Consider the following 24,961-nt stretch of genomic DNA (forward strand, 5'->3'; position numbering starts at 1 on the left):
GGATTATAGGCATGTACCAGCACACCTGGCTGTGCATTTCTTACTTAGATGCCCTTAGGTGGAGGCATATGTCTTCTTCAGTCTAGGGTCTCTTCCTCCCTTCTGTCATGGACCATGCCCTCATCATCTGTACATGTGGTGGCATGACTGACCCTTGTTGGCATCTGTGATTGTAGTCCCTGCCATCAGAGCACAGCCAGGAGAGAAGGGTAGTGTGAGACCAGAGCAGAGTGGCAAGTATTTATTGATTTCTTCAGAAAGGGGAGCTGAGTAAATCGCCTGGTCAGTCACCTCAGAAACTCAGCATTATGAATTGCCCCTGCAGGGTCATTTTTATATAGCATGAAGTAGCCCTGTACCTGGGCAGGACTAATCTGGGTTGTAGCTTGAAGGACATGTTCTGCAAAAGTCTCAGCCAAGGAAGGCGCTTGCTCTGGATAGAACCTCTGGAACATCTGCACCAGCTGCCAGTGTGAGCAGTAGCCCACATACTCCTTCATATCTACTCGCCCAGGGCGTATCAGGGCAGGGTCCAGCCTAAGAGGAAAAGCAGAGTTATAAGCAATAGTCCTAATGGCACCCCCCGCAAAAGATGGTCACTTCTACCTCCTGGTTCTCCCAAGACACATACTGACTAGAGTCTTGCCTCACTCCTTACCTGTCCACGTGGTTCGTGGTCATAAACACAATGCGTGCCTCGGTAGAAGCCACGCCATCCAAAGCATTAAGCAGCCCACTGAAGGTGAGACGACCTAGACCTTGGTACTTCACAGGGTCTGCAGGGAGATAGAGATGGAGAAGCTGAGTGGTCACAGCACTGCTCAGAATAAACACCCACCACTGTCCCCCGCTCCACAGTGCCTTGCACTGCCAACCTGTGTCCTCCATCAACCTGGATTTTTACTTTCTCCTACTGTGCCTCAGTGTCCTCATTTAGAACCACTCCCCATCCCTAGCACCTTCACTTACTCTCTGCAGCCAAGTCTCGGCTGAGAAAAGCAGCATCCACATCTTCCAGGAGCACCAGACTCTGCTGTGGGGCCACACTCAGTAGGTGATTGAGCCGGTCATCGGACAGGCTGGAGTCTGTGAGACTCAGCAGGCAGATGCTGTGTTCCAGTTCTCCAGCCAGGGCTGTGCTGTGGACCATGATATGGCAGGCGGTAGCAAGCAACCTGGGCACTCTTCCTTGGGCCCAACTGCTTTTTGTCCCAGTCCTGGGAGGTGTGTCTCAAAGGGCCTGGCTCTCCTACCACCCACCCAATGGTCTATATGTCTGTCTCATGTTTATCTTGCTTCATGGTCCCCAGATTCATTTCCCTCTCCAACCCCATCAGCTCACTTTCACCACAAAGGCTACGTTTCACAGAGTGAAGAGAAATTTTGACTACTTACATAAAACTGCTCTTTCCACAACCAGGGGGCCCATAAAGCAGATAGCCACGTCTGTAGGGAATCCCTAGGGATATAGCCAGGAGAAACAAGACCTAAAGTGAAACATTACTCTGCCCTCAGTGTCCACATTCATCCCCAGTCCTGCCCCATACTGGCCTGGTGATTTCTAAAATTGTCTGCATAGGCAACTTTTCTTTACCCCTTCACCAGAGGTGACTGGGAATTGGGCCAGCGACCACCCCTTCTCTGCTGGAACAATATAGTCAAAAACAGCCTAGCCCAGACCCTAGCTGGTTCTCACCTCTGTCAGTGTACCATTTAGGGTTATCAATGAACTCTCGGATGTCTCTGACAATTCGATCAGCCAGACCCTGCTGTAGAACCACAGAACTCAGGGGCCGCCGGCGGCGTGGATAGCCAAAGGGGCGCCATTCGGAGCCCACAGCTGTGTACATTACCGTCTTCCCTTCCTCCTGTTGCAAGGCTAGCTCTCGAGCTGGGAGGGTAAAGATGAGACAATGATTCTCTTTACCACTGCTGATTCTTCACCAAAAAGGCCTCCTCCTGGTCCCCACTTTCATGGGCTCCAATGCCCTTATTCCCACTCTCTCAATTACCCTTCCTCGTGTCCAGTGCCTCCATCCCTGCATCCCCCCTATAAAGAAAGCCCTCCTGTGCTATCCCACACCTTCCTCCAGGATGCTGAAGAAAATCTTGCGGTCAGTGCCGAGGGCTGTGAAGGTGACAGATTCCCAAGGAGTACCCGTCTGCAGGTCTATCATCTGCATCTCTCGGCTTCGTTCTACCCGGATCCACTTCCCCCGATACCTGAATAAGAATGGCCACACAGGTAAGTAAAGGACAATGTGACAAACCCAGGTCTCTCCATTCTCCTTTTCTACTCTCAGAGCCCTCCCTGGCTCCCAATCTTACCAGATGAAGTGGTTCCCAGGGCTGGGAACAAACTCAAACTTGGTGGAGATGCGGCCACTCTCATGCTGAAGGTATGAAGTCTCAACACTGAGGTGCTGAGTACGGGAACTGTGTCGGGTGAGCCAGCTGAGCAACCAACCATAGCTCCTGTCTCGAGCAGGCACTTCCAGTGTAATCATGTAATGCCGCCGAAATGCCACCAGTCCCAGTTGGGCGCCCTTCCGGGCCAGGGCTAAGGCTGTGCCCACACCTACTAGCCCAAATCCAGCCCCAAAGTAGGGATTGTCCTTCAGGGCTAGAACAAAGTCTGAAAGTGGCATCTTGAAAGGGAAACACCAAAGCTTACAGGCTGTGTGGCATTATCAAAACCTAGGGGTGGAGAACAGTAGAGGTGGGACAAAGTACAAGTTGAATTTAGAAACTGGAACCCACCATATGTCCCCAGCCTTTTCCCACTCCCTCCTGCAAAAGCAGTAAGGTCAGCTCTATTCTATGCTTTAATATCCTCCTTGTGTGGGGCAGGGCTGGTGTTGGAATACAGGGGCCAACATTTCAGGTCCTTCATCCCATTTTGCCCTTCATCAGCCTACTCATTCCTCAGTTTCCCAGTAGAGGAATGTGTTTGAAGATTCCTTAAATCCAAGAGAGCAATGTAACTGGCTTCACATCAGGGTAATAGATAGACAGAATTTTTGTGGCACCTGGGACCTGCTGAGATAGTAAAGGCCCACTGGCTGGAGTTATCGGGGGTGGCTCGTCTTGACCTACAGGTGACCACATGTCCTTCAAATATCCTGTCCCTTACACACCCAATTCCTACCGTCCTGTTTACAGTAAGTCCCCAATTTATTTGTTTGTTTGTTTGTTTTTCTTTTTTTTTCCAGTACCAGGAATCGAACTCATGACCTTGCACTTGCCAGGCAGGCACTGTGCCACTGAACTAAATCCCCAGCCCCAAGTCCCCAATTTATAAACATTAAGTTGCAAATTTTCACAGCTATGAACGAACCTCATAAGAAACATTCAGATGTAAACAAATCCCAGAAGTAGCTCATGTCTCTGCTGGATATCGTCACAGTTCTGCTGCTGTGTGCTTACCGTACAGTGTGACTGTGTACCTTAGTACAGTCCTCAGTCAGAGCTCAGGATGTCTGGAAGCAAGAGGAAAGGCAGTGATCATGTGGAGGGGTCTGCCAGGAAGTGCAACGCAATACACACTGTATATTTGTGTCAAAGGTGTATGAGACTCACTTTGGCACACTTAGGAATGAATCTGACTTATGAATGTTCTCCAGGAACAGAACTATTCCCAAGTTGGGGACTTACTGTGTAGTTCTGTATTACCTCTCACCTAAACTGTCTCTTCAAATTTTTATTGCCATGGCATTTTAATGAGTCCAGCTCTTGCATCTAAAGTTTGCTTAATTAGGATAAGCTTCAATTTATATCACTCCCATCTCCAGTGCTTTCAATGTCTGGCTCCCAGCGGAACCTGAACTGTATACAAACTCCTCAGCCTGTTACTTGAGGGACCCCATAACAAAGCACCAACCTATTTTTCACGGCTTAGCTCCTAACAATGCCCCGCTCAACAAATATGCAAAACATCTCCCACCTCCTTTTTCCTGCAGTTCTCTTGGCTCGGATTGCCCGTTCTTTATTCTTTGCATTCTTCCCATTCTGCCCATCTATTGACGCCACAGAGCCTTTCCTAAATTCAGCCCCCAAAGACATACTAGGTCCAACTGTAACAAGAAGACCCGAGACTGCCAAACTGTTTCTAGCGCAACTGTCCGGCAGCCCACCTCACCCACCCGCGCCATTCCGCCCGGCGCCTGGCACGAAGAGCAGTGAATTGACAGCAGTGACCTCGGCTGAGGTTTAGAGACCTGGGATCCAAAATTCCATAACACCTATGCATCGCAGGGTACAGACAAAGCTCTTCTCTTCCCCAGTCCTTGCCAGACACCCAGAAGGCCTTTCCGAACCCCCTCTATACAGTAGCTCACGCTTCCCAGAACGTGGAGTACTCAGTCACCCCACCCCCTTACCGTCCTGACTCTCTGGCCCTCCGACTCGATGGTTTCACCCCTCGGCCCTAGAGAGAAGCTCCGCTGGTCCCCGCCCCCTAAATCTCTCAGCTACTTCCCACCACGCCCACCAAGTAGACCATGCCACTCTGCCCCACAACTCTCGATGGTCCTCCGTGCTCTTCGGGGATACTCTAAGAAGGACGACCGAGGCAGGAAAAAAATCATAGAATACCCATTGGCCGACTAGGGGAAGTGTGGCCTCCGCATGCCGGATGTTCTAGAGGCGGGTGGGTCCGGGGCGGTCGCACAAAAGGAGCTCTGGGAGGCCGCTCCAGCCGCTGTCGACCATAGAGATGTGGCTCCCGCTGGCCCTGTTTCCTGAGGTGAGTGAGCTGCCGCGGGGCGTGAACTGGGAGGAAGTGGGGTGGAGCGAGCTGGAGGCAAAAGTTACTCGAGCCCCAGGATGAGGGTGGGCCTGGGCGGCGGGAACCAGTGGGAGGAAGCGCTGCAGGGAGCGCGCCTCCGAGCGTGCCCCTGCGCCCGTCAGCAGCCGCCTGTGCCTTAGCGACACCGCGCTGGACCCCGCCCGGGCCCCTGCTGCCTCTCCTCAGGACCGTCATCAAGACGACGCGCCCCCCGCCCAAGGCCTGCATGCCTTTCCCTTTCGCTGGCTCTCGTGATCCAGCCTGACAACGTAGACGCTGTCATCGCCTCCACTTTACAGATAGGAAAGCTGAGGCCCAGAGAAGCGTGGCGATTGCATCTGTCCGAGGCCACGCGGTGAGTCAGAGCTCAGGCAGGTGGGAACCCGGGAGCCGGAGGTCGTTGTTTCCCAGGCCTTCCCTCTCCCTTACTTTATCTTTCCCCTTCCTTATTGCCCCTGCCTCAAAGGTAGGCTCATTTCTTCTTATGCCCCTTGCTGCTACCTCACTCGCTTTCTCGCAGGTGAAGGTTCTCAGTCTACACGGCGCTACATCCCCCTTGGCTCTCAAGCCACCTCGGAGCTGGAACATTCCCCAGAGCAGCGATAACAGGCAGTAAGTGGAGGCTGCGGGTTCCAGACTCCCTCTGGCCATGGAAGTACACTTCCTTGCTTCCTGAATCCCACAGTCTGCTGTTTTTTGTTGGTTGGTTTTGGTTTTTTATTTTTGTTGGTTTGGTTTGGTTTTTTTGAGACAGGGTCATGCTATGTAGTTCAGGCTGGCCTTGAACTAATCATGTAGCCCAGGCTGGCTTCAAGTTTATGTCTGTCCTCCTGCCTCAGCCTCGTGAATACTAGGATTACTGACATGCACCATCAAGACACTCGACTGATGTGCTGTTTTGAGTAGAAAGATTCTGGAGAATAGGAAATATCAGTTCCCACCTGCACTCTCTGTGATTCAGTTTCAAGAAGTGATTATTGTCATTCAAATTATTAATTGCAAAAATTATTCACCTTAATCACATTTTAACCAGGTATAGCTGGACATGCAGCTTAATTGCCATTCGTTTCTCACTTATGTTGCAGTTTCAGGCTTTAGTTAATGACAGATTTCTCCAGATGTGACAATTTATGTGTGAGGAGCTACATATATGTTGTTCTCTTCACGGTGTCAGGTCCTGAGCATGAGGTACCCGCAGATGAATATAAAAGTAAGAAAAAAAGAAAACCAAGAGAGCCAAAATTCTGGTATTAGGGGGCTTGCAGCCTCTCGGACTGCCGTGCCAAATACCAGTTTCAGTGACTCTTTATTCAGAAAGAACAAAAGAAGCAGCCGTGCAAATGGGAGGATCTCAACGAATTTAGCAAGGACAATAAACAAGACGACTAATTAGCCATCACGTTATCATTCCTTAGGGGATATCTGAGCAAAGCAATTAGTGTTGACCCCAGGGTTTTCAATACTTTTGCTAGACTTCCTCCAGAACCCAGCAATCAAGGCTTGGTCAGGCCTGAGGTAATACACAAGAGTAACTAAAGAATGTCCTTGTCCACATATAAATTGGTTGTACTTTGTACTCTGGTACCAGGTACCTAGCATTACCCTGATGCAGCCCTGTGTTTACTACTTAACACTAGAATTCCTTTGTGTTCATGGAAGTGATAATGTCAAATAAAGTACTCAAAAAGCTCCACATCTAGGAGGGAGACTAATAGGTAAACAGTAGTGCAGCGTGACACACTGAGGCTGAGACTGTGGTACAGAGTGCCACCAGGACCCTGGAAAAGAGAAAGTTGAGTGTTAGGAAGCCTTCAGAGTGGAAAGGATATTTGTGCAGCTTCTTATAGTTAGGGGTTGGTTGCCAGATGAGAGAGGGTGAGAAGGGGAAAAGGCACCTTAACCCGCAAGAGGCAAAAGAGAGCAAGGGTGTGCAACTAAAGGGGGATGGTGGGTTTGGGGCATGGCAAATCATTTGGTTCTGAGATCTGGTGAAGGGAGAGATGAGTACATGTCTGGAAACCTCAGTGGAAGTCAGGTAGCAATGGAATAATCTTATACCAATACTGAGGAGTAGGGAGATCACCAAGTAGTAAAGGGACCTTTGAGATCCGTTGACCCCACCAAATTTTGTTGCAGATAAGAACATTGAAAAGCTGGGGCTGGGGATTTAGCTCAGCGGCAAAGCACCTGCCTGGCAAGCGCAAGGTCGTGAGTTCGGTTCCCGGTACCAGAGAAAAACCAAAACAAAACAAAACAAAACAAAAGAACATTGAAAAGCTGAGGCAGGAGAATTGCCATGAGTTTGAACAAGGATAGCCTGGGCTACTTAGTGAGTTCAAGGCCAGCCTGAACTACATAGTGAACTACACTGTCTCAAAAAACAAAAAACAAAAAAAAAAGAAAGAAAAGAAAAAAAATTGAGACTCAGCTTATTTAATGATTTGACCAAGGCCATTTAGTAGCAAGAAATAAACTATATCTTTAATATGTTGGCCTAAAACTGTTGGTTCTCTCCTAATGTTAACCCTTTTTAAAATTATTCTCATTTATTTCTTTGTTCTGAACATTCTGCCATGCAAGGAAATGTCTCAGTAGGTAGGTGCTGTGTACTAACCATATTTTGGTTTTATTTCTGCTTGGCTTGTCAGCAGCTAAGAGGCCACAGCACACAGGTCAGTGGTGATGGCAGACACTGTATTGGACTCACAGCCAGTCAACACCACTGGGGAGATGGATGGTCTGTGCCCTGAGCTATTGCTGATCCCCCCAGCTCTTTCTAACCGTGGAATCCTGGGGCCCATCCCAAGTACCTGTCCTTCCGGGGACACTGAGCCAAGCTGCCTGCTGGTAGAGGCCACAGCTACTGAAGAAGGCCCAGGAAACATGGAGATCATTGTGGAAACAGTACCTGGAACCCTATCCTCAGGAGCTCCTGGAGAGAGCCCAGGTATGTAGTTTACTAGCAGGCCAGTGGGACAAGTAGCCCTAAGGTTTTATGTGTGCTATTTTTGATCCTTCTGTATGAATGTGAGAACACAAGCTAGCGTGCTATTTTTGCACTTGGAAATGTCGTAATTGGGTTTGCAGTTGGTGCAGGTTGATGGAAGGCTGGCAAAGTAGTGCATAACCTTGTACCAAGCATTTATCAAAGCCTGTCCTACAAGGGTTTCATGTGCGCTAGGCAGCAATCCAGAAGTAGACCTTTCTGACACATCTGCCCAACTGTGGCTTTTCCTTACTTTTATAATCCTTGGGGAGTCTTTCCCCCATACTGACCCTACCACAGAAGAATGGCAGCCAGGGGTTGGGCAGAAGGCCCAGCCTGTCTGTACCACCAGGGGCTTGGCAGAGCTTTACAGAGGTAATTGATCTTTCCCTGCCCTACTTGCCTGTATATTTCACTCATCCAAAGCATGCTGTTAGGAAGACTTGAGCATTCGTATTTATCCTAGTAGAACGAATCTACCCTTTTTACTTGCTGTATCTTCTTTTTAGGAAACTTCCTCATTTTTTTTTGACTGCCATCCTCCAGCTACACTTGTCACTACTTCCCCTGACAGTGTAATATGGTGACATTTTGGGGGAAAATTAGCTAATTTGACTATATAACATGTTTAAACTAGTGTGTGGTGAAAGGGGGAAAAAAAGCCTGGGAAAAACATTATTGACTGCTTAACAGTTTACAGCAAGCATTATTCAGGGACCTCATTTGCTTACATACTGACTACCCCCAGTGTTGCTCAGAAAGGTGTCATTTCAACCAGTTAATTCTTGTATTGAATAAATTTGATAAAATTTATATTTCCTATTATATTATCTTACAAAAATTAATGGAAAAAATATGCAAGTGTGATCATCTTGTATTTAAATAACTGAATTGGTAAGTGGTTAATTTATAAGGAAGAGTTAATTTTTTAAAACTGAAAGAGTTCCCAAATAAGAAAAACAAACCTTTTGCATTGTGTGTGTGTGTGTGTGTGTGTGTGTGTGTGTGTGTGTGTGTGTGTTTTGAGACAGGGTCTTACAACATAATTTAAGCTGACTTTAAATTCATTATGTAGTTCAGGCTGGTTCAAACTTGCAGCAATCCTGCCTCAGGCTCCCAAGTGCTGGGAATATAGGCATACCCCACCACACTGAGCTGAAAAACCAATATTTTTTTAAATTTTTGTTTTTTGAGACAAGGTCTGGCTATGTAGTTCAGGCTAACCTTGAACTATGTAGCTGAGGCTGGCCTCAAATTCTCAGCAGTCCTCTTGCCTCAGCCTCCCAAGTGCTGAGATTATAAACGTACACCACCATATCCAGCTAGTTTTTATTTTAAATGGGGGGAAATCCACATTATTCATTAAAAAATAAATATAGTCAGTAACCATATGGAAATTTGCATAATCTCACAAAAATAAATTCTAGTTAAAAATAACCATGTGATACAATTTTTCTCAGCTTTGACAAAAATACTTAAAAAGTAATAGTGTTGGTGAGCCTATGAGGAAATATACTGTCTTAGAGTAACATAATCTTTTGAAAGTCGGTGTAAGCTGGGTTTGGTGGCACATGCCTATAATCCCAGTACTCAGGAGGCTGAGGCAGGAGGATTGCCACAAGTTCCAGGCTAGCCTGGGCTATTTAGTGAGTTCAAGGCCATCCTGAACTACATAGCAAGATCTGTCTTAGAGAAAGATACATATGCACAGAGAAGGGGATGTATAGGGCAGTTTTATTTGTAATCGTTGGAAACATCTCAACTGTCCATCAGTTAAGCCAGAATGTCATTTTGATTTCTTTCTTTCTTTTGTTTTCTTTTTTTTTTTTGATACCAGGAATCAAACTCAGGACCTTGTGCTTGCCAGACAGGTGCTGTGCCACTGAGTTATATCCCTGGCTCATTTTTGTTTGATTTATTGTTGTTTTTTGTCTTGTTTTTTGAGACAAGGTCTTGCTGTGTAGCCCAGGCTGGCCTTGAACTCTCACTGATCCTCCTGCTTCAGTCTCCTGAGTGCTAGGATTATAGGTGTGTGCCACCACACACAGCCCATTTTTATTTATTAATATTCTGAAATACTATGAAGTGAACCAAGAAAATGAGTTTATCTATGTACTTATGGGTAAAAATATCTTTGATATATAGCAAGTGAAAAAAAAAAAAAAAAAAAAGGAAATTGGCAGAATAATGACCAAAAAAAGGCTTAAGAGAAGCCAGGTACAGTGACACTTGCCCATAATCTCAGCTACTCAGGAGGCTAAAGCAGGAGGATTGTTTGAGCTCAGGAGCTCAGGGCTATCTGGACAACATAACAATTCCCTAGTTCAAAAAAAAAAAGAAGAGAGAAAGACGTCTACAAGGATATAGACCAGATTGTTTGTGTGAAGGTGGTGATATATACTTACGTATTATTTGAATTGTTGCACTGAACATTTCTAAATTAAAAAAAAAATTAGAGAAAAGTGACCAGCAGAATAAAAGTGGGACAAACCTGGGCTTGAGTCATGCAGACTCTTCCACTCACAAACATGACAGCCTTAACTTTGTGGAATCCCAGGTCCATCTTCTCAGGCCAATTGGAGGACCAAAAGACAGCATTATCAGGGCCTTACTCATTGCTTTTTATCATTTTTTGTTGTTACTTTGTGTGTTTGTTTGTTTTAGTTTTCTTGAACAGGGTCTCACTTGGTAATTCAGACTGGCCCTGAACTAACTCATGTCGTCCAGGCTGGCCTAGAACACGAGGCTATCCTCCTTCCTCAGCCTCCCAAGCACTGGGATTAAAGCCATGTACAACCACTCTTGGCTGCTTGTTGCTGTTAACACATAAGCAATCATTACAGACATGTCTCAACTCTTCAGAAAGATGTTCTCCATTATGAACTCCTGTGTCTTTGAAAAGCTTTCTTACAGAATCTGGAAATGGCACCTTGTCTTTTTCCCTTTTTTTTTTTTTTTTTTTGGCACTGGACTGGGGGATGAATCTAGGGCTCCAACACTAAGCTACATCCCTAATTTCTAGCCCTTTATTATTTTTTATTTTGAGACAAGGTCTTGCTGAGTTGCCCAAACTGGGCTTGAAATTATGATGCTCTTGCCTCAGCCTCCCAAAGTACTGGGATATAAGCATGTGTTACCATGCCCAGCTATACTCTATACTGCAGATATTTCTAGTTTATTACAGTCCTCTTTTGGAAGTGTTTTTTGTTTGTTTGTTTGGTTGGTTGGTTTTGTTTGTTTTTTTGAGACCAGGTCTTGCTGTGTAGTCAGGCTGGCCTTGAACTTACTATGTAGCCATGGCTGGACTCAAACTCACAGAGATCCTCCTGCCTCGGCCCTCTGAGTGCTGGGATTACAGGCATGAGCAGGAAGTTTCTAATTTTTGTTTCAGCAAAATGTATTGCCTTTTCTAATGGTTTCTGGATTTAATGATTATTCATTCATTAAATGCTCATCTTGTGCTAGATATTTTGATAGACACTACGAATCCTAATACCAGTGCCAGACCATCCTTGACCTATGGGCTTACAGTCCAGGAACAGTGCCAGATTTGAAGTCCATCTGCACTCCTTGAATGGGAAAAGACTCACCTGCATTTCTACTACTAACTAGCTCCTAGAGTCTCCTTCCATCTGATTCTCTGCCTTTCTGTCGGTCCTCTGCCTGCAGGTGTCCTGGTAAAGGTGGTGGAGGTATACTTCTGTGAGCGCTGTGAACAGAGCTTCGCAGAGCCCACTCTGCTGTCCCTGCACCAGTGCACTGAGACCCATATACCACCTGTGCAGGGGGTCTCCAGTACCCCGTGCTCTGTAGAGCTGCCCACCAACAACCTCACCTTCCATGGCCCTCTACAGGGCAAGAGCCCAGCAAATAGCCCCCTGCCATGTCCTGTATGTAGTCAGGAGTTTGCCCAACCACAGGCCCTGAAGAGCCACTTCAAGATTCACCAGGCCACTCCTGACACCTTCTCCTGCCCAGAGTCTGGCTGTGTGTTCTCTGCTGAAGATCGTAAGGGTCTACAGCACCACCTGAGGCAGACCCACGGAGTAGTTCCTGTGCCGTGTTCTTTCCGAGGCTGCCCCCTGCTTTTTGGGAACCAGCAGGGCATGGAGTTACACCGGCAGGCCCATTACCCATTCCACTGCACCCATTGCAGCTTCATGGGCTCCAACATCAAACTCTTCCGGCAGCATCAGCGAAGCCATGGGGCTGGGACACAGGGAGAACTTTCTGCTGTCCAGGGACTTCCATCCCAGGAGCTACTGTCAGGTATGAGACCCAGTCCCCGGCCCTGGGATGTAGCAGTAGTTGATCTTACAGGAGCCATTTGTTTCCAGTACCATGATGGTGCATAAGTATTCAGAGATCTAGAGAGTAGCTCAGGATAGAATTATTGGATGGCATGAGAAAGCATCTAGAAACCTTGAATCAGTCAGAATATATGGGACATAGAGTAAGTCTTTGTCCATGACACTGAGTGAAATGTGAGTTAGGCTATATGTGGCCTAAAGTTACTTAAGCAACATTCTCTACTGACCCATTTTAGGACTGGACTTTATGAGGGCAGAAGTGAAAGTGGGTAATAAATAGAATGCTTAGATTCCCTTTATAGCAAGTGGGATTGGGCAGGAGAAGCTGGGATTATTAAAAGGAAACCTTCCAAGAAGGTGGTGCTTTATTGATTCTTACTCCTCTTGGTCTCAGAAAACAGCAAAAACCCCAGCAAGGGGTGAGTGAGTGGAAGAGCAGGAGGAATAAAGAACACAGGCCAGAAGAGGACAGCATTGTGATGAGAGAACTTGGCTTGCTGAGACCCACTTGAGCTCTAATTCCTAAAGGGAAGATCTTTTTCCTGGGAAACAGTCATACCTTTTTGCCTTACTGAGGCGGCTGTTGGGGGATAAAAGAGATAGATTTGAGGGGTAAGGTGTGATGCTGGCTTACTGAGGGCTTCTCAATAGAATGGTTGAGTGATCAGAGTGTGTTCACCTTCACTGAGCGAGCCCAGTCACTGGCCCTGGGAACCTGAGCCACCAAAGTGCAGCCTACCCTCCTCTACCTCTCAGACCTACCCCTGTCCCAATGACCTGAAAGCTGTCACCTTAATGGGCCTCTGACTAATGATTTCTGAGGTTTGATTTACTTTAGACTAGATTATTACTGGTAGCTTAGCTCTTGGTCCTCATATCCCTTCTTGAGTGGGAATACATTTATTTACTTAAGACCCAGGATTTCCTTCTACTAAAAGGGGAAGAGGGTGATACTACTGGCCAGTAAGTGGAAAAGTTCAAGCTTTCCTTGCTGTCATTGGCTGCCGTGAACTTCATCAAGATTTCTGTATCTCCAGCTTCCAAACTGCATCCAGCAGAGGGAGACCCTTCAGAGGAAGACGGTACATCTTTGCCTGGGCAGGAGTCAGCTGAGGAGGAGGAAGAAGAAGAGGAGACTGGCACCCAGAAAGTCCCCCAGAAAGCCTTGGATAAAGGCCAGCCGGCTCAACAGTTGGAAGGTAATGACATTACTAGGTCGGGGGAGAGGTGGATAGCACAGTGTGTGGCGTTGAGGCTCTCAGGTATGGTTTTCTGAGCTTTGGTTCAGATCCTTCCATTCTTTCTATTTCACCTTGATTCAAAAGTCAAGGTCTAGGCCAGCCATGGTGGTGCATGCCTGTAATCCCAGCATTCGGGAGGCTGAGGCAGGAGGATTGTTGTGAGTTTGAGACCAGCCGGGGTTACAGAGTGAACTCAAGGCCAGCCTGAACTATATAGCAAAACCCTGTCTCAAAAAGACAAAAAGAGGGGCTGGGGATATAGCTCAGTGGCACAGCGCTGCCTGGCAAGTGCAAGGTCATGAGTTCGATTCCTGGTACCGGGAAAAAAACAAAAAAAAGAGACAAAAAAAAAAGTAAAAGTCTGTAGACGCATGCCTGTAGTCCTAGTACTCAGGAGGTTGAAACAGGAGGATCACTTAAACAGAAGAGTTCAAGACTAGCCTGGGCTAACAAGACCCTGTCTAAACAAACAAAAAAAAGTCACCTGTGCATGGCAATACATGCCTATAATACCAGTACTCTGGGAAGCTGAAGCTGCAAGGTCACAAGTTTGAGCCAGGCAACTTAGCAAAACCCTGTCTCAAAATTTTAAAAATTTAAAAAGAACTAAGGATGTAGGCCAGTGCAGTGGGCCTAGGTTCAATCACAGTACCAACAAAAAAGAAAAAAGGTCAAGATTTGGTGGGTTCTGTAATCCCAGCACTTAGGAGGCTGAGGTAGGAGGATTGCCATAAGTTTGAGGCCAGCCAAGGCTCCATAGTGATTTGAAGACCAGCCTAGACTATATAGTAAGACCCTATCTCAAAAAACTTTAAAAAAAAAAAAGTTGGGTCAAGATGCTGGTCACACAGGGTCAGGATAGAGTTTTCTCTTCTGGACTGTTTTTCTCTTGGCAGAAAGCTCTGTTGCAGTAAAGAAAGTGTGGTGTTCATAGTACTAAGATGCTAGAAGTTAATGATGATCAGCATTCTGATTTGCTGGCAGTAAGCCTACTAGGACTTTTTTCTGAACCTTTACTTTCCATGTTTCCAGTTCAGCAGAGCATTTGAAACCCACTCCAGAGAGCATATTCACTGTCAGGTGAATAGGAAGGATGTGATTGTACTTATTAGCAGCTCTCTGTTACCTACCAGCTCAGTGAGCCAGTGTTCAGAAGTAAGAGTACTTTGCCTTCTTTCCTTTTGCTCACTCCTTTTGGGGCATTTTTCCCTCTAACCAACCCCGCTGGTCCAGCACAAGGGCAGCAAAAGAAGAATGCTGCATCCAGATTGTTCTCCTGAACAGCTCCACATAGAAGTTCAGGAACAGTGGGTGATTTGGGGGAAGCACTTCAAACAGGCCACAGCAAAGTCTAAGAAGTCCTGTGGTTTGGTTTCTCTTAATACTTGAGTTTCTCTTCCCTTCCTTGAGACTACAGTTTGGAGACTGTTGTTCGGTTTCCTTGAGAGGAAAGCCACACAGTGTTTGTGTCTGGCCAGTTGTAGCTCTTCTGCCCCTGACCTACTGAAGAATCTCGCTTCTAACCCTCTGTATTCCCTTTCCTCAGGAGATGTGGCTTCTGGCGCCCAGTCTCTCTTCAAGACACACATGTGCCCCGAGTGTAAGCGCTGCTTTAAGAAGCGGACCCACCTAGTGGAACACCTGCATCTCCACTTCCCAGATCCCAGCCTCCAGTGCCCCAACTGCCAGAAGTTCTTCACCAGCAAGAGCAAACTGAAGACCCATCTACTGCGGGAACTGGGTGAGAAGGCCCACCGTTGCCCACTGTGCCACTACAGTGCAGTGGAGAAGAATGCACTCAACCGCCACATGGCCAGCATGCACGAGGACATTTCCAACTTCTACTCAGACACCTACGCCTGTCCTGTCTGCCGTGAGGAGTTCCGCCTCAGCCAGGCCCTCAAAGAGCACCTCAAGAGCCACACAGCCGCAGCTACAGCAGAGCCATCTCCCCTACCCTGCTTTCAGGAGGGCTGTAGCTACGCAGCCCCTGACCGCAAGGCGTTTGTGAAGCACTTGAAGGAGACCCATGGGGTGCGGGCTGTGGAGTGCCGCCATCACTCGTGTCCCATGCTCTTTGCCACAGCCGAAGCTATGGAGGCCCACCACAAGAGCCACTATGCCTTCCATTGTCCCCACTGTGACTTTGCCTGCTCCAACAAGCACTTGTTCCGCAAACACAAGAAGCAAGGCCACCCAGGCAGTGAAGAGCTGCACTGCACCTTCTGCCCCTTTGCCACTTTCAACCCAGTGGCCTACCAGGACCACGTAGGCAAGATGCATGCTCATGAGAAGATCCACCAGTGCCCTGAGTGCAGCTTTGCCACTGCCCACAAGAGGGTGCTCATCCGCCACATGCTGCTGCATACCGGTGAGATGGCTTCCACCCTCATAACATAGTAACAGCCACAGTGCCGATGATGGCTAACAAGAGCCGACGTATGTCTACCAGACGTCACATGCAGGGCCTGACATACATTAATTCCTGGATACAGATCTAGTATCCTGTGTCTACAAATGAGCCGTGAGTCGAATGTCATTCACTTAAGAAAGTGGTCAAGTTAGGATCTAAACCCAAGTAATACTATTCCAGAGCCTGTGCTGTAAGTCATATGCTGTTGTGCCTCACCTTTAAGCCCTTGTCCAGTTCTGCCTACTTGTAGTCAGGTGGGTGGTTGAATATCTCCAGTTAAGAGTAAAGAAACCCAGGTGAGGACAGACACCTTCCTTTACAATTGAAGTGCAGGGATGTGTTTTGAGAGACAGGAGCTGAGGGCACTGAGACATGTATGCACATTATGGCGGTCCATAGCTTGGGTATCCATGATGTGGAAACATGACCGTTTTCCATGACCTACAAGTTGCACCAGTTTCACCTCAGTTTTTTTTGTGTGTGGGGGGGTGGGGGTTGGACCCATAGCTTTATGCATGCTAAGACAAGCACTGTACCTTTTTTTTTTTTTTTTTTTTGAGATAGGGTCTAAGTTACCCAGGCCGACTTACTTCTTCAAGCTTTTGTTCCTTCTGCCTTGGCCTCTGGAGTAGCAGGATTATATGCAAGTGCCATCACACTTCAGATTCTTAGTTGGTTATTAGCATCACTGAGGTTTTAGGTAACAACAAAATCAAGCCTCCTGCTGGAGCATCATCCCCTTTGTGGTCTGTATAAGTATCAGTGGATTGACAGGACATTAAAAAAAATTTCCATCAGAATTCATCTGGGATAACAACTTTTAGACAGTTTTGGGCAAAACCATTGTTCCTGTTGAACTATTCATTTTTGTATATGATTTAGTCAGTCTCTTATTTGTTGAGGCCTTCCCTAGTACTTTGTGCCTGTATAGTTATACAGTTTAAAGAGGTCTTTCATTTGTATTTATTTAATCCATGACAGGCTTATAAGGCAGGGAAACACAAGAAGTAACAAACTCTGAAAAGTTAAATTTAGACCTACTCTAAGATCACACAGCTAGTCAGAACCAGAGTGCCATGTTGTTACCATAGTGAAGGGGGCTGGGTGAACAGGGAGGGGTCCTAAAGGAACACATCCCCCAGCATTTTAGAGCCAGGGTATTTGTTGTTTTGCTCTGTTCCATTTTGTTTTGTGATACCAAAGATTGAATCTAGGGCCTCTGCACTGAGCTATATCCTCAGCCCTTTTTAAAATTTTTTATTTAGAGTCAGAGACTCACTAAGTTGTTCAGGCTGGTCTCAAACTTGCAATCTTCCTACTGCAGCCTCCCAGAGTTAGTGCCAGGTCTTGACAACTACTCGGACAGCTCATCTTTGAGTTCATAGTAGGCATCACCAACAACTTTAGGATAGCTTATTTAATATTCATACCAACCATGCGAGGTCAGTATTTTTCTTACTCCCTTTTTGGAGACAAACTGAGACTGCTCAAAGCTAACAGGTATGTGCCACCACTCAATAGATTTCTCTGTGCCTTAGTTTTTTTGTCTATAAGATGAGGGTGATGGTAGTACCTGCTTCATTGTACCAAGTGAAAGGAAGCATTTTTATTAAATACTCAGAAAGGTATCAACACATAGTGAACGTTACATATATAAACATTGATTATTAATTCTTAATATTATAATGGAATCCAGAGTCAATTTTTTTTTTTTGTCTTTTTGAGACAGGGTCTCACTATGCAGTTCAGGCTGGCCTTGAACTCACTTTGTAGCCCAGCCTGGCCTCAAACTCACAGAGATCCTTCTGTCTCAGCCTCTCCCAAGTGCTGGGATTACAGGTATGCGCCACCACTCCCAGCTAGAGTTAAAATTCTTTTTTTTTTTTTTTTTTTTTGAGACAGGGTCTCACTATGCAGTTCAGGCTGGCCTTGAGCTCACTTTGTAGCCCAGGCTGGTCTCAAACTTGCAACGATCCTCCTGCCTCAGTCTCCCAAGTGCTGGGATAGAGTCAAAATTCTTAACCACCATGTTTGTTTATCTAATTTCTCTCTGTTCTAGCAAACTGGAAAAAACTGGGCAAAATGGAACAGTTGACCACTAGAGCCAACAAGCTATATAACAAATTGAGAGTGTAGTTTAGAGATAGTTTTAAAAAGTTCAGTCATTACTTTCCTGGTGCTGCATCTGGAGGAACAGTTATCTGAGAGGGCTATGAAAAACTTTGGTTATTGCAAAGTTTTCCACATCTCAGTCCATAAAGCTTTTATTCCTGACTTACATCAGGACAGCCTTGCTGCAGGAACTGCTCTGACACTCACTGGATTTGTGTCTGACCTGTGCCCTTTCCCCTCTCATCCCACCCCCACATAAGGTGAGAAGCCTCACAAGTGTGATCTGTGTGACTTTACCTGCCGAGATGTGAGCTACCTGTCCAAGCACATGCTGACCCATTCCAACACCAAGGATTACATGTGCACCGAATGTGGCTATGTTACCAAGTGGAAGCATTACCTCAGTGTGCACATGAGAAAACATGCAGGCGACCTCAGGTATGAGCACACACATGCCTGCATCCTTATCCTGAGACCCTTCTGTCACACTAGCCTCCTCTTGGATTCAACATCAGGCCCTAACACACTCAGTTTCCTTGTCTACTGCTGCTCTGGGCGTGTGACCCACTCTTTGTGTTGAGAGCAATCTGGGCCAAAGGGAGGGGATACAGACCTAGAAGACAGACTCGGAGACTAAGGTGTCACTTGAGTGCACAGAGTTTGGTCAGAAATGTGGATAGAATCTTTACTTCTGACTCTAGTCCCAGCCACTTCCAACTCCAGGGAAGTTCTCTGACCTGTGGGTGCAGCTGACCAGCACATTTCTCTATAGTTTTCATGCCTCTGTGGGAGAATGGAAATTAGACACAGAAACCTGCCCTGTGGATATAGCCTTGTCACCTCCTTAGCAGTCCATAATGAGTGATGCTGACTCATGATTCCTTTAGGAAGCAATATAGAATAGGGATAGAATGCTGGCCCTGCAGCTAGGCTGTCTGCCCTTCAACTTTTGGAACTATCCTTTGGCAGGTTATTAACTTTGTGCCTTGGCCTTGACTATAAAATAGAACTGCCTATTTCCTAGGGTAATGGAAGGGTGAGTTAAATTAAATGATGCATGAACATAGAGCCTGACCCATAATGTTTATTTGGTAACTGTTCACTGTCTGATTATTGTGATTGCCTCCCTCTCTCCTTCCTTGCCAGGTACCAATGCAACCAGTGCTCTTATCGCTGCCATCGGGCCGATCAGCTGAGCAGCCACAAGCTGCGACACCAGGGCAAATCACTGATGTGTGAGGTGTGTGCCTTTGCCTGCAAGCGGAAGTACGAGCTACAGAAACACATGGCTTCCCAGCACCACCCTGGCACACCAGCCCCACTCTACCCCTGCCGCTATTGCAGCTACCAGAGCCGCCACAAGCAGGCCCTGCTGAGCCATGAGAACTGTAAGCACACCCGTCTCCGTGAGTTCCGCTGTGCCCTCTGTGACTACCGTACCTTCAGCAATACCACTCTCTTCTTCCACAAGCGTAAGGCCCATGGCTACGTGCCTGGGGACCAGGTCTGGCAGCTCCGTGATGCTAGCCAAGAGCCAGAAGGGACCAGACAGTGCTTGGCACGCCCACCAGACTCAGAGCCCTCAAGCCAGCTGTCTGTCCAGCCTGAGGCCCCAAGCCGTGAACCTGGGACTGTGGTGGATCCTGGGTTGGACCAGGCCCTGCCACCGATCAGTGAGGAGGGCAGCACCAGGAGACAGAATGGCAGTGACGCTCTCCATGGGGATGACCTGGGTGGCAGTCCCAGCCCAGCAGAAGTGGAGGAGGGCAGCTGCACACTACACTTAGAGGCCCTGGGAGTGGAGCTGGAACCTGTGGCTGAGCCACCCCTTGAGGAGCTTAATGAAGCAGCCCCTCTGGAACTAGAAGTGCCAGATGGACCAGAAGAGCCAGCAGCATCCAGCTTTGAAGGTGTTGGGACTGCTGACTTGGGTGCTGAAGAAGAACCTGTTCTGGAGAAGCCAGTCCCTGAGCCCCCCAGAACTCCTCTATCCTCAGAGGAGGTCCCTAACAGCTGGGTAGAAAACTTCAAGGCAACTCCATCTGCTGAAGTGGCACTCTTGCCTCAGTTTCCTGAGTCAGAGTCACTACTCAAGGCTTTAAGGAGGCAGGACAAAGAACAAGCAGAAGCATTGGTGCTGGAGGGGCGGGTGCAGATGGTAGTGATCCAGGGAGAGGGCCAAGCCTTCCGCTGCCCACACTGCCCTTTTATCACTCGCCGGGAGAAAGCCCTGAATCTACACTCTAGGACAGGGTGCCAGGGCCGCCGAGAGCCCTTGCTGTGCCCTGAGTGTGGGGCTAGCTTTAAGCAGCAACGTGGCCTCAGCACCCACCTCCTGAAGAAGTGCCCTGTTCTGCTCAGAAAGAACAAGGGCTTTCCCAGACCAGATTCTCTCATCCCTGTGCATCCTCAGCCCCATGGCACTCGGTCCTCAGAGGATGCAGAAGGCAGGAAGCCCCCACCTCCACCATTAGAAGAAGAGCTACTGCTTCCAAAAGATGCTCTTCCCAAGCTTCCTAGGGAGCCAGAAAAAGGAATGGAGCCTCTCACCACACACTCTGCCTTTCCTGTTCCTTCTATAGGAAACTCCTCACCCACAGAAACTCCTGAGAAGTTCCACTTCGAGCAGGGCAAGTTTCACTGCAACTCATGTACATTCCTTTGTTCCCGGCTCTCCTCCATTACCTCTCATGTGGCGGAAGGCTGCCGGGGAGGGCGTGGCCGGGGAGGAAAGCGAGGGACCTACCTGAGCAATGGGACCTCTACTCCCCTGAGTAATGGGAGTGGGAATACTGAGCCCAGCCCTGGTGATGGGGTCACAGCTTCAGCAGCTCAGAAGCAAAAGGTGGCTCTCTTTTCCTGCTCCACATGTCCCTTCAGCTGCCAGCAGGAACGGGCCCTGAGGATTCACCAGACCCAGGGCTGCCCCCTTGGGCAGTCTGGAGAGCTGCACTGTGGCATCTGCCCATTCACTGCCCCCACAGCTGCTGCCCTGAGGCTCCATCAGAAGCGGAAGCACCCTGCTGCAGCCCCAGCCCGCAGCCCCCGGCCCCCTCTGCAGTGTGAGGACTGTGGCTTTACCTGTAAACAGATCCGATGCCTGCAGCAGCACCGGCGGCTCAAGCATGAGGGAGTGAAGCCACATCAGTGCCCTTTCTGTGACTTTTCCACCACCAGGCGGTATCGGTTAGAGGCCCACCAGTCCCGACACACAGGTGTTGGCCGCATCCCGTGCAGCTCCTGCTCTCAGACATTTGGTACCAACTCGAAACTGCGTTTGCACCGGCTAAGAGTACATGACAAGACACCCACCCACTTTTGTCCGCTCTGTGACTACAGTGGTTATCTTCGCCATGACATCACTCGCCACGTCAACAGCTGCCATCAAGGCACCCCAGCCTTTGCGTGCTCCCAGTGTGAGGCCCAGTTCAGCTCAGAGACAGCACTGAAGCAGCATGCTCTGCGCAAACACCCTGAGCCCACACACCCTTCCCCTGACTCCCCTGCGGAGGCTGCTGAAGGCCCCCTGCAGTGCTCTCACTGTGGGCTGCTCTGTCACAGCCCTGCCAGCTTGCGAGGACATACCCGTAAACAGCACCCACGGCTGGAGTGTGGGGCATGCCAGGAGGCCTTCCCTAGCCGGCCTGCACTGGATGAGCACCGGAGGCAGCAGCATTTCAGCCACCGCTGCCAGCTGTGTGACTTTGCTGCCCGGGAGCGGGTGGGCCTGGTTAAGCACTACCTGGAACAGCATGAGGAGACTTCAGCAGCGACAGCAGCTTCCAATGGGGATGGAGACACCAGCCAGCCCCCTCTGCGCTGTCCCTTTTGTGACTTTGCATGTCACCATCAGCTGGTGCTAGATCACCATGTGAAAGGGCATGGGGGCACCCGACTCTACAAGTGTACTGATTGTGCTTACAGCACCAAGAACCGGCAGAAAATCACCTGGCATAGCCGCATCCACACAGGAGAAAAGCCTTACCGCTGTCATCTCTGCCCCTATGCCTGTGCTGACCCCTCTCGCCTCAAGGTGAGGTGAGGGGCCCTGGGGCAGGGAATGGAGAAAGTGTAGGCTGTGGATCATCTAACCCTGAGGCTTAGAAATATTAGTTCTGTGACTTTGGATGAGTTCTTTCTCTAAGGCTCATATCCCTCACCTGTAAGAAGGGGATAAAACTTACCACCTTCAGAGAATTGTAAAGATAAAATTACATAATACATGCTTACCATTGATAAAGGCATATGATAATTTTGGGATAATCTGGATAATAACAGGTAACATTTATTGGCACTTACTGTATACCCGGAACTGTAATTTTAATTCCTTCAAAGATGAGAGATAGGGATACTTTTACTACTCTACATTTTATAGATTACTGAGAATTCAGGGTTAGCGCACCCAGGGACACAACTAATAAGCAGTAGAACTGAGCTGGTCAGGGCAGACCTAGGAAGAGGCTGAATGGGTTAGGTAAAGTGGCCATCCTGGAGGACTCAGTTAATAATTTAAGTGAAGATAGGATAGGAGCAGGAAAGAGGATTATCTGCCAACAGTTTCTCTACCTATTCACCCCTGCTTCCCCATCCAGTGAGTACCATGGGATAAACATACTATGCTGTGCTTTTTGTTTTTCTCTTGTTAGTATCACATGCGAATCCATAAGGAGGAACGGAAGTACCTGTGCCCTGAGTGTGGTTACAAGTGCAAATGGATCAACCAGCTCAAGTACCACATGACCAAGCACACAGGTGAGTCTGGGTGGTTTTGACAGGCCTAAAGTATTCCTCTGTTCTCTGGTAAGCCTGACCACACATCATTGAAGTGATGTGTGCCCTTGCTCAGATTCAGAGCAACATCAGTTTTCACACTGAAATCAGAGAGTGGGCTGAGAAAGCATACATCATATGCCTCCCCAACTCACTAAATAGCTATCAGAAACAGGAGGGCTAGCCCCAAGGGCACATGTACATTGCAAAGGCTTCCCAGGTGATCGTTGTACAGGGTGTTCCCCTCATTGAGACCCTCAATTCAAACTTCAGTGAGATCAGGTCTGCCTGGTTCCTATACTCTTATTATAAGTATGGAGGGGAAAGTGGAAAGTTCTCCTATTCTAATTTGCCCTTATCCTCTCCTGGGTATGGAATCTGCAAATTAGAGGTTCTCTGAAAAGGGTTAATGATTATGTGCCTGTGATTATTGCATACGCTCGCCCACATGTAGAACTAATCAGGTGCATTTCAAGACTCTGCTTCTATGAATGCTGCTGCTTTTATCTTTGCTGCTTCTCTTTTAAGCATTCTTTTACTTTTTAATTTGAACAGGGGTTGTGTTTAAATGAATTCCTAAATTTTATGAATATCCTGTGATCAAAAGAGAGTTAGAATTTCCCTTTTGATAGCCCTATCATATTTGAGCACTCATTCCTATCAAGTGACTAGTTGGTTAAAGATCACATAGTCATTAGGACCCACTGGGCACCTATGTAAATAAAGGCTGTGTTGAGAGGACACAGAAATACCACACAAGACTAGAACATTCTAAAGATCTGGTCATTATATAGCTTGCTGTTTGTGTTCTTTATATTCTACTATCACAGTGCCTTCATGGCCCGCCACACTGTATTCCACCCCACTTCAGTGATAATTTATTCCCTGTCCTATAGGACTGAAGCCGTACCAGTGTCCTGAGTGTGAGTACTGTACCAACCGGGCTGATGCACTGCGTGTGCACCGGGAGACACGACATCGAGAAGCACGGGCTTTCATGTGTGAGCAGTGTGGCAAGGCCTTCAAGACACGCTTCCTGCTGCGCACCCACCTTCGCAAGCACAGCGAAGTCAAACCTTACGTGTGCAATGTGTGCCGCCGTGCTTTTCGCTGGGCTGCCGGTCTGCGCCATCATGCCCTCACCCACACTGACCGCCACCCCTTCTTCTGCCGCCTCTGCAGCTACAAGGCCAAGCAGAAGTTCCAGGTGGTCAAGCATGTGCGTAGGCACCACCCTGACCAGACCGACCCACACCAGGGTGTAGGCAAAGACCCCACTACCCCCACCGTGCATCTGCATGATGTGAAGCTGGAGGACCCCAGCCCCCCTGCTCCTGCCACTCCCTCTACTGGACCTGAGGGCTGAGCCTAGCCCACCTCCCAGACAGGAGCTGGTTATGGCCAAAGATGAGGATCCGAGCTAGCTTGAGGTGCTCAGGGCCTAAGGAAGGACTGGCTTTGAGGTGTCAGTGTGACTATAACCCGCATGGGACTCTAGTCATAGTATTTTGAAATTAATGGCTATATAAAAGAGACATAAGCCAAAACATTGATTTCTTCTTGAAATGCACTATATTTTTAACCTGTGAATTTTCAGTTTCTTCACCATCACTCTACCAGAGTCCTTGTATATAATGTCCTGATTTTATCTACTCCATCTTCTATTTCCTTCTAACTGTATCAAGTCGTTTCCTTTCAGCATCTTTAAATAAGTTGTATCTAACTGCATGTGCTATTGTGCCTAATGCTGTATAAAGCATGTTAAACAGAACAACTACCAGTTTATTGACTCATCCAGTTCCCTGTCTTAACTTTTCCAGGCTGTCTTCTTGATCTGGCCCTGTCCTTTCTTAGACCTCTGCACCTCCCTTGTCTCTTCCATCTTAACTTGGAGACAGGTTTGAAGGAGACTCCAGTCTGCCTTTTCTCTGACTCTGAGGCTGTCCTGGCCCTTGCCTTTCTCCCTACTCCCAAGCTCCTTTACCTGTACAAGGAGGATTGCCACCCACTAAGCCTCTTCCTAGAAGTAACTTTAGTTCAACATCAGTCCTCAGACTGGCTCAGCAGCTGCACTAAGGAATGAAAGCACAATGATACTGAGAAAGGCAGGTGACTGGGGAGGTAAATCTTTAATTCTGAGTTTTCACAATACTAACTGCCTCACTATGTAATTGATCCTCAGACATACAAGGGACGCTAAAGAATAATTGTGCTACTAATAATTATGTTTACACAGCCATAAACCAAGACTATTCCAGGGAAACTCTCCAAGAGGGCCAGGAGCACATAAACCTTTGTCTCCTTTTGTCCTGCCCCTTAGAGGCTTCTTCTGTGTCCTTGCTA

General features: G+C 47.7%; 3 protein-coding genes across 18 annotated transcripts in view; 1 reads left to right on the forward strand and 2 right to left on the reverse strand.

Moving 5' to 3' along the window:
• Positions 1-226: 226 nt before the first annotated feature.
• Positions 227-4,683, reverse strand: LOC102007967 (mitochondrial chaperone BCS1). 8 transcript variants are annotated; one of them, XM_013519930.1, is made up of 9 exons: positions 4,594-4,683; positions 3,427-3,479; positions 2,329-2,697; positions 2,084-2,223; positions 1,697-1,891; positions 1,396-1,459; positions 970-1,139; positions 659-776; positions 227-537 (listed from the first exon to the last, which is right to left on the reverse strand). In XM_013519930.1, exons 3-9 carry the CDS (start codon positions 2,646-2,648, stop codon positions 288-290), a joined length of 1,257 nt encoding a protein of 418 aa, XP_013375384.1. In that variant the 5' UTR covers positions 2,649-2,697; positions 3,427-3,479; positions 4,594-4,683; the 3' UTR covers positions 227-287. The 8 variants fall into 8 exon arrangements, with proteins under 8 accessions (XP_013375384.1, XP_005395696.1, XP_013375383.1 ...); XM_005395639.2 differs by having other exon boundaries at positions 3,338-3,479; XM_013519929.1 differs by lacking the exon at positions 4,594-4,683 and adding an exon at positions 4,380-4,569.
• Positions 4,655-24,393, forward strand: Znf142 (zinc finger protein 142). Of its 9 annotated transcripts, none has more exons than XM_013519905.1 (11): positions 4,655-4,744; positions 4,973-5,141; positions 5,307-5,398; positions 7,435-7,733; positions 11,442-12,041; positions 13,120-13,281; positions 14,870-15,694; positions 18,109-18,286; positions 18,995-21,881; positions 22,495-22,600; positions 23,515-24,393. In XM_013519905.1, exons 4-11 carry the CDS (start codon positions 7,469-7,471, stop codon positions 23,982-23,984), a joined length of 5,493 nt encoding a protein of 1,830 aa, XP_013375359.1. In that variant the 5' UTR covers positions 4,655-4,744; positions 4,973-5,141; positions 5,307-5,398; positions 7,435-7,468; the 3' UTR covers positions 23,985-24,393. The 9 variants fall into 9 exon arrangements, with proteins under 9 accessions (XP_013375359.1, XP_013375358.1, XP_013375362.1 ...); XM_013519904.1 differs by having other exon boundaries at positions 4,658-4,744; positions 4,912-5,141; XM_013519908.1 differs by having other exon boundaries at positions 4,661-4,744; positions 5,086-5,141.
• Positions 13,109-24,961, reverse strand: part of Plcd4 (phospholipase C, delta 4) — a 37,754-nt gene continuing 25,901 nt past the window's right edge. The window contains exon 18 of the mRNA XM_013519918.1: positions 13,109-13,191. The gene's annotated coding sequence lies outside the window, so the exon portion shown is untranslated. The remainder of the gene's footprint in view (positions 13,192-24,961) is intronic.

The sequence above is a fragment of the Chinchilla lanigera genome, unplaced genomic scaffold (assembly GCF_000276665.1).
Source record: "Chinchilla lanigera isolate Chin_1 unplaced genomic scaffold, ChiLan1.0 scaffold00052, whole genome shotgun sequence".
Taxonomy (NCBI): domain Eukaryota; kingdom Metazoa; phylum Chordata; class Mammalia; order Rodentia; family Chinchillidae; genus Chinchilla; species Chinchilla lanigera.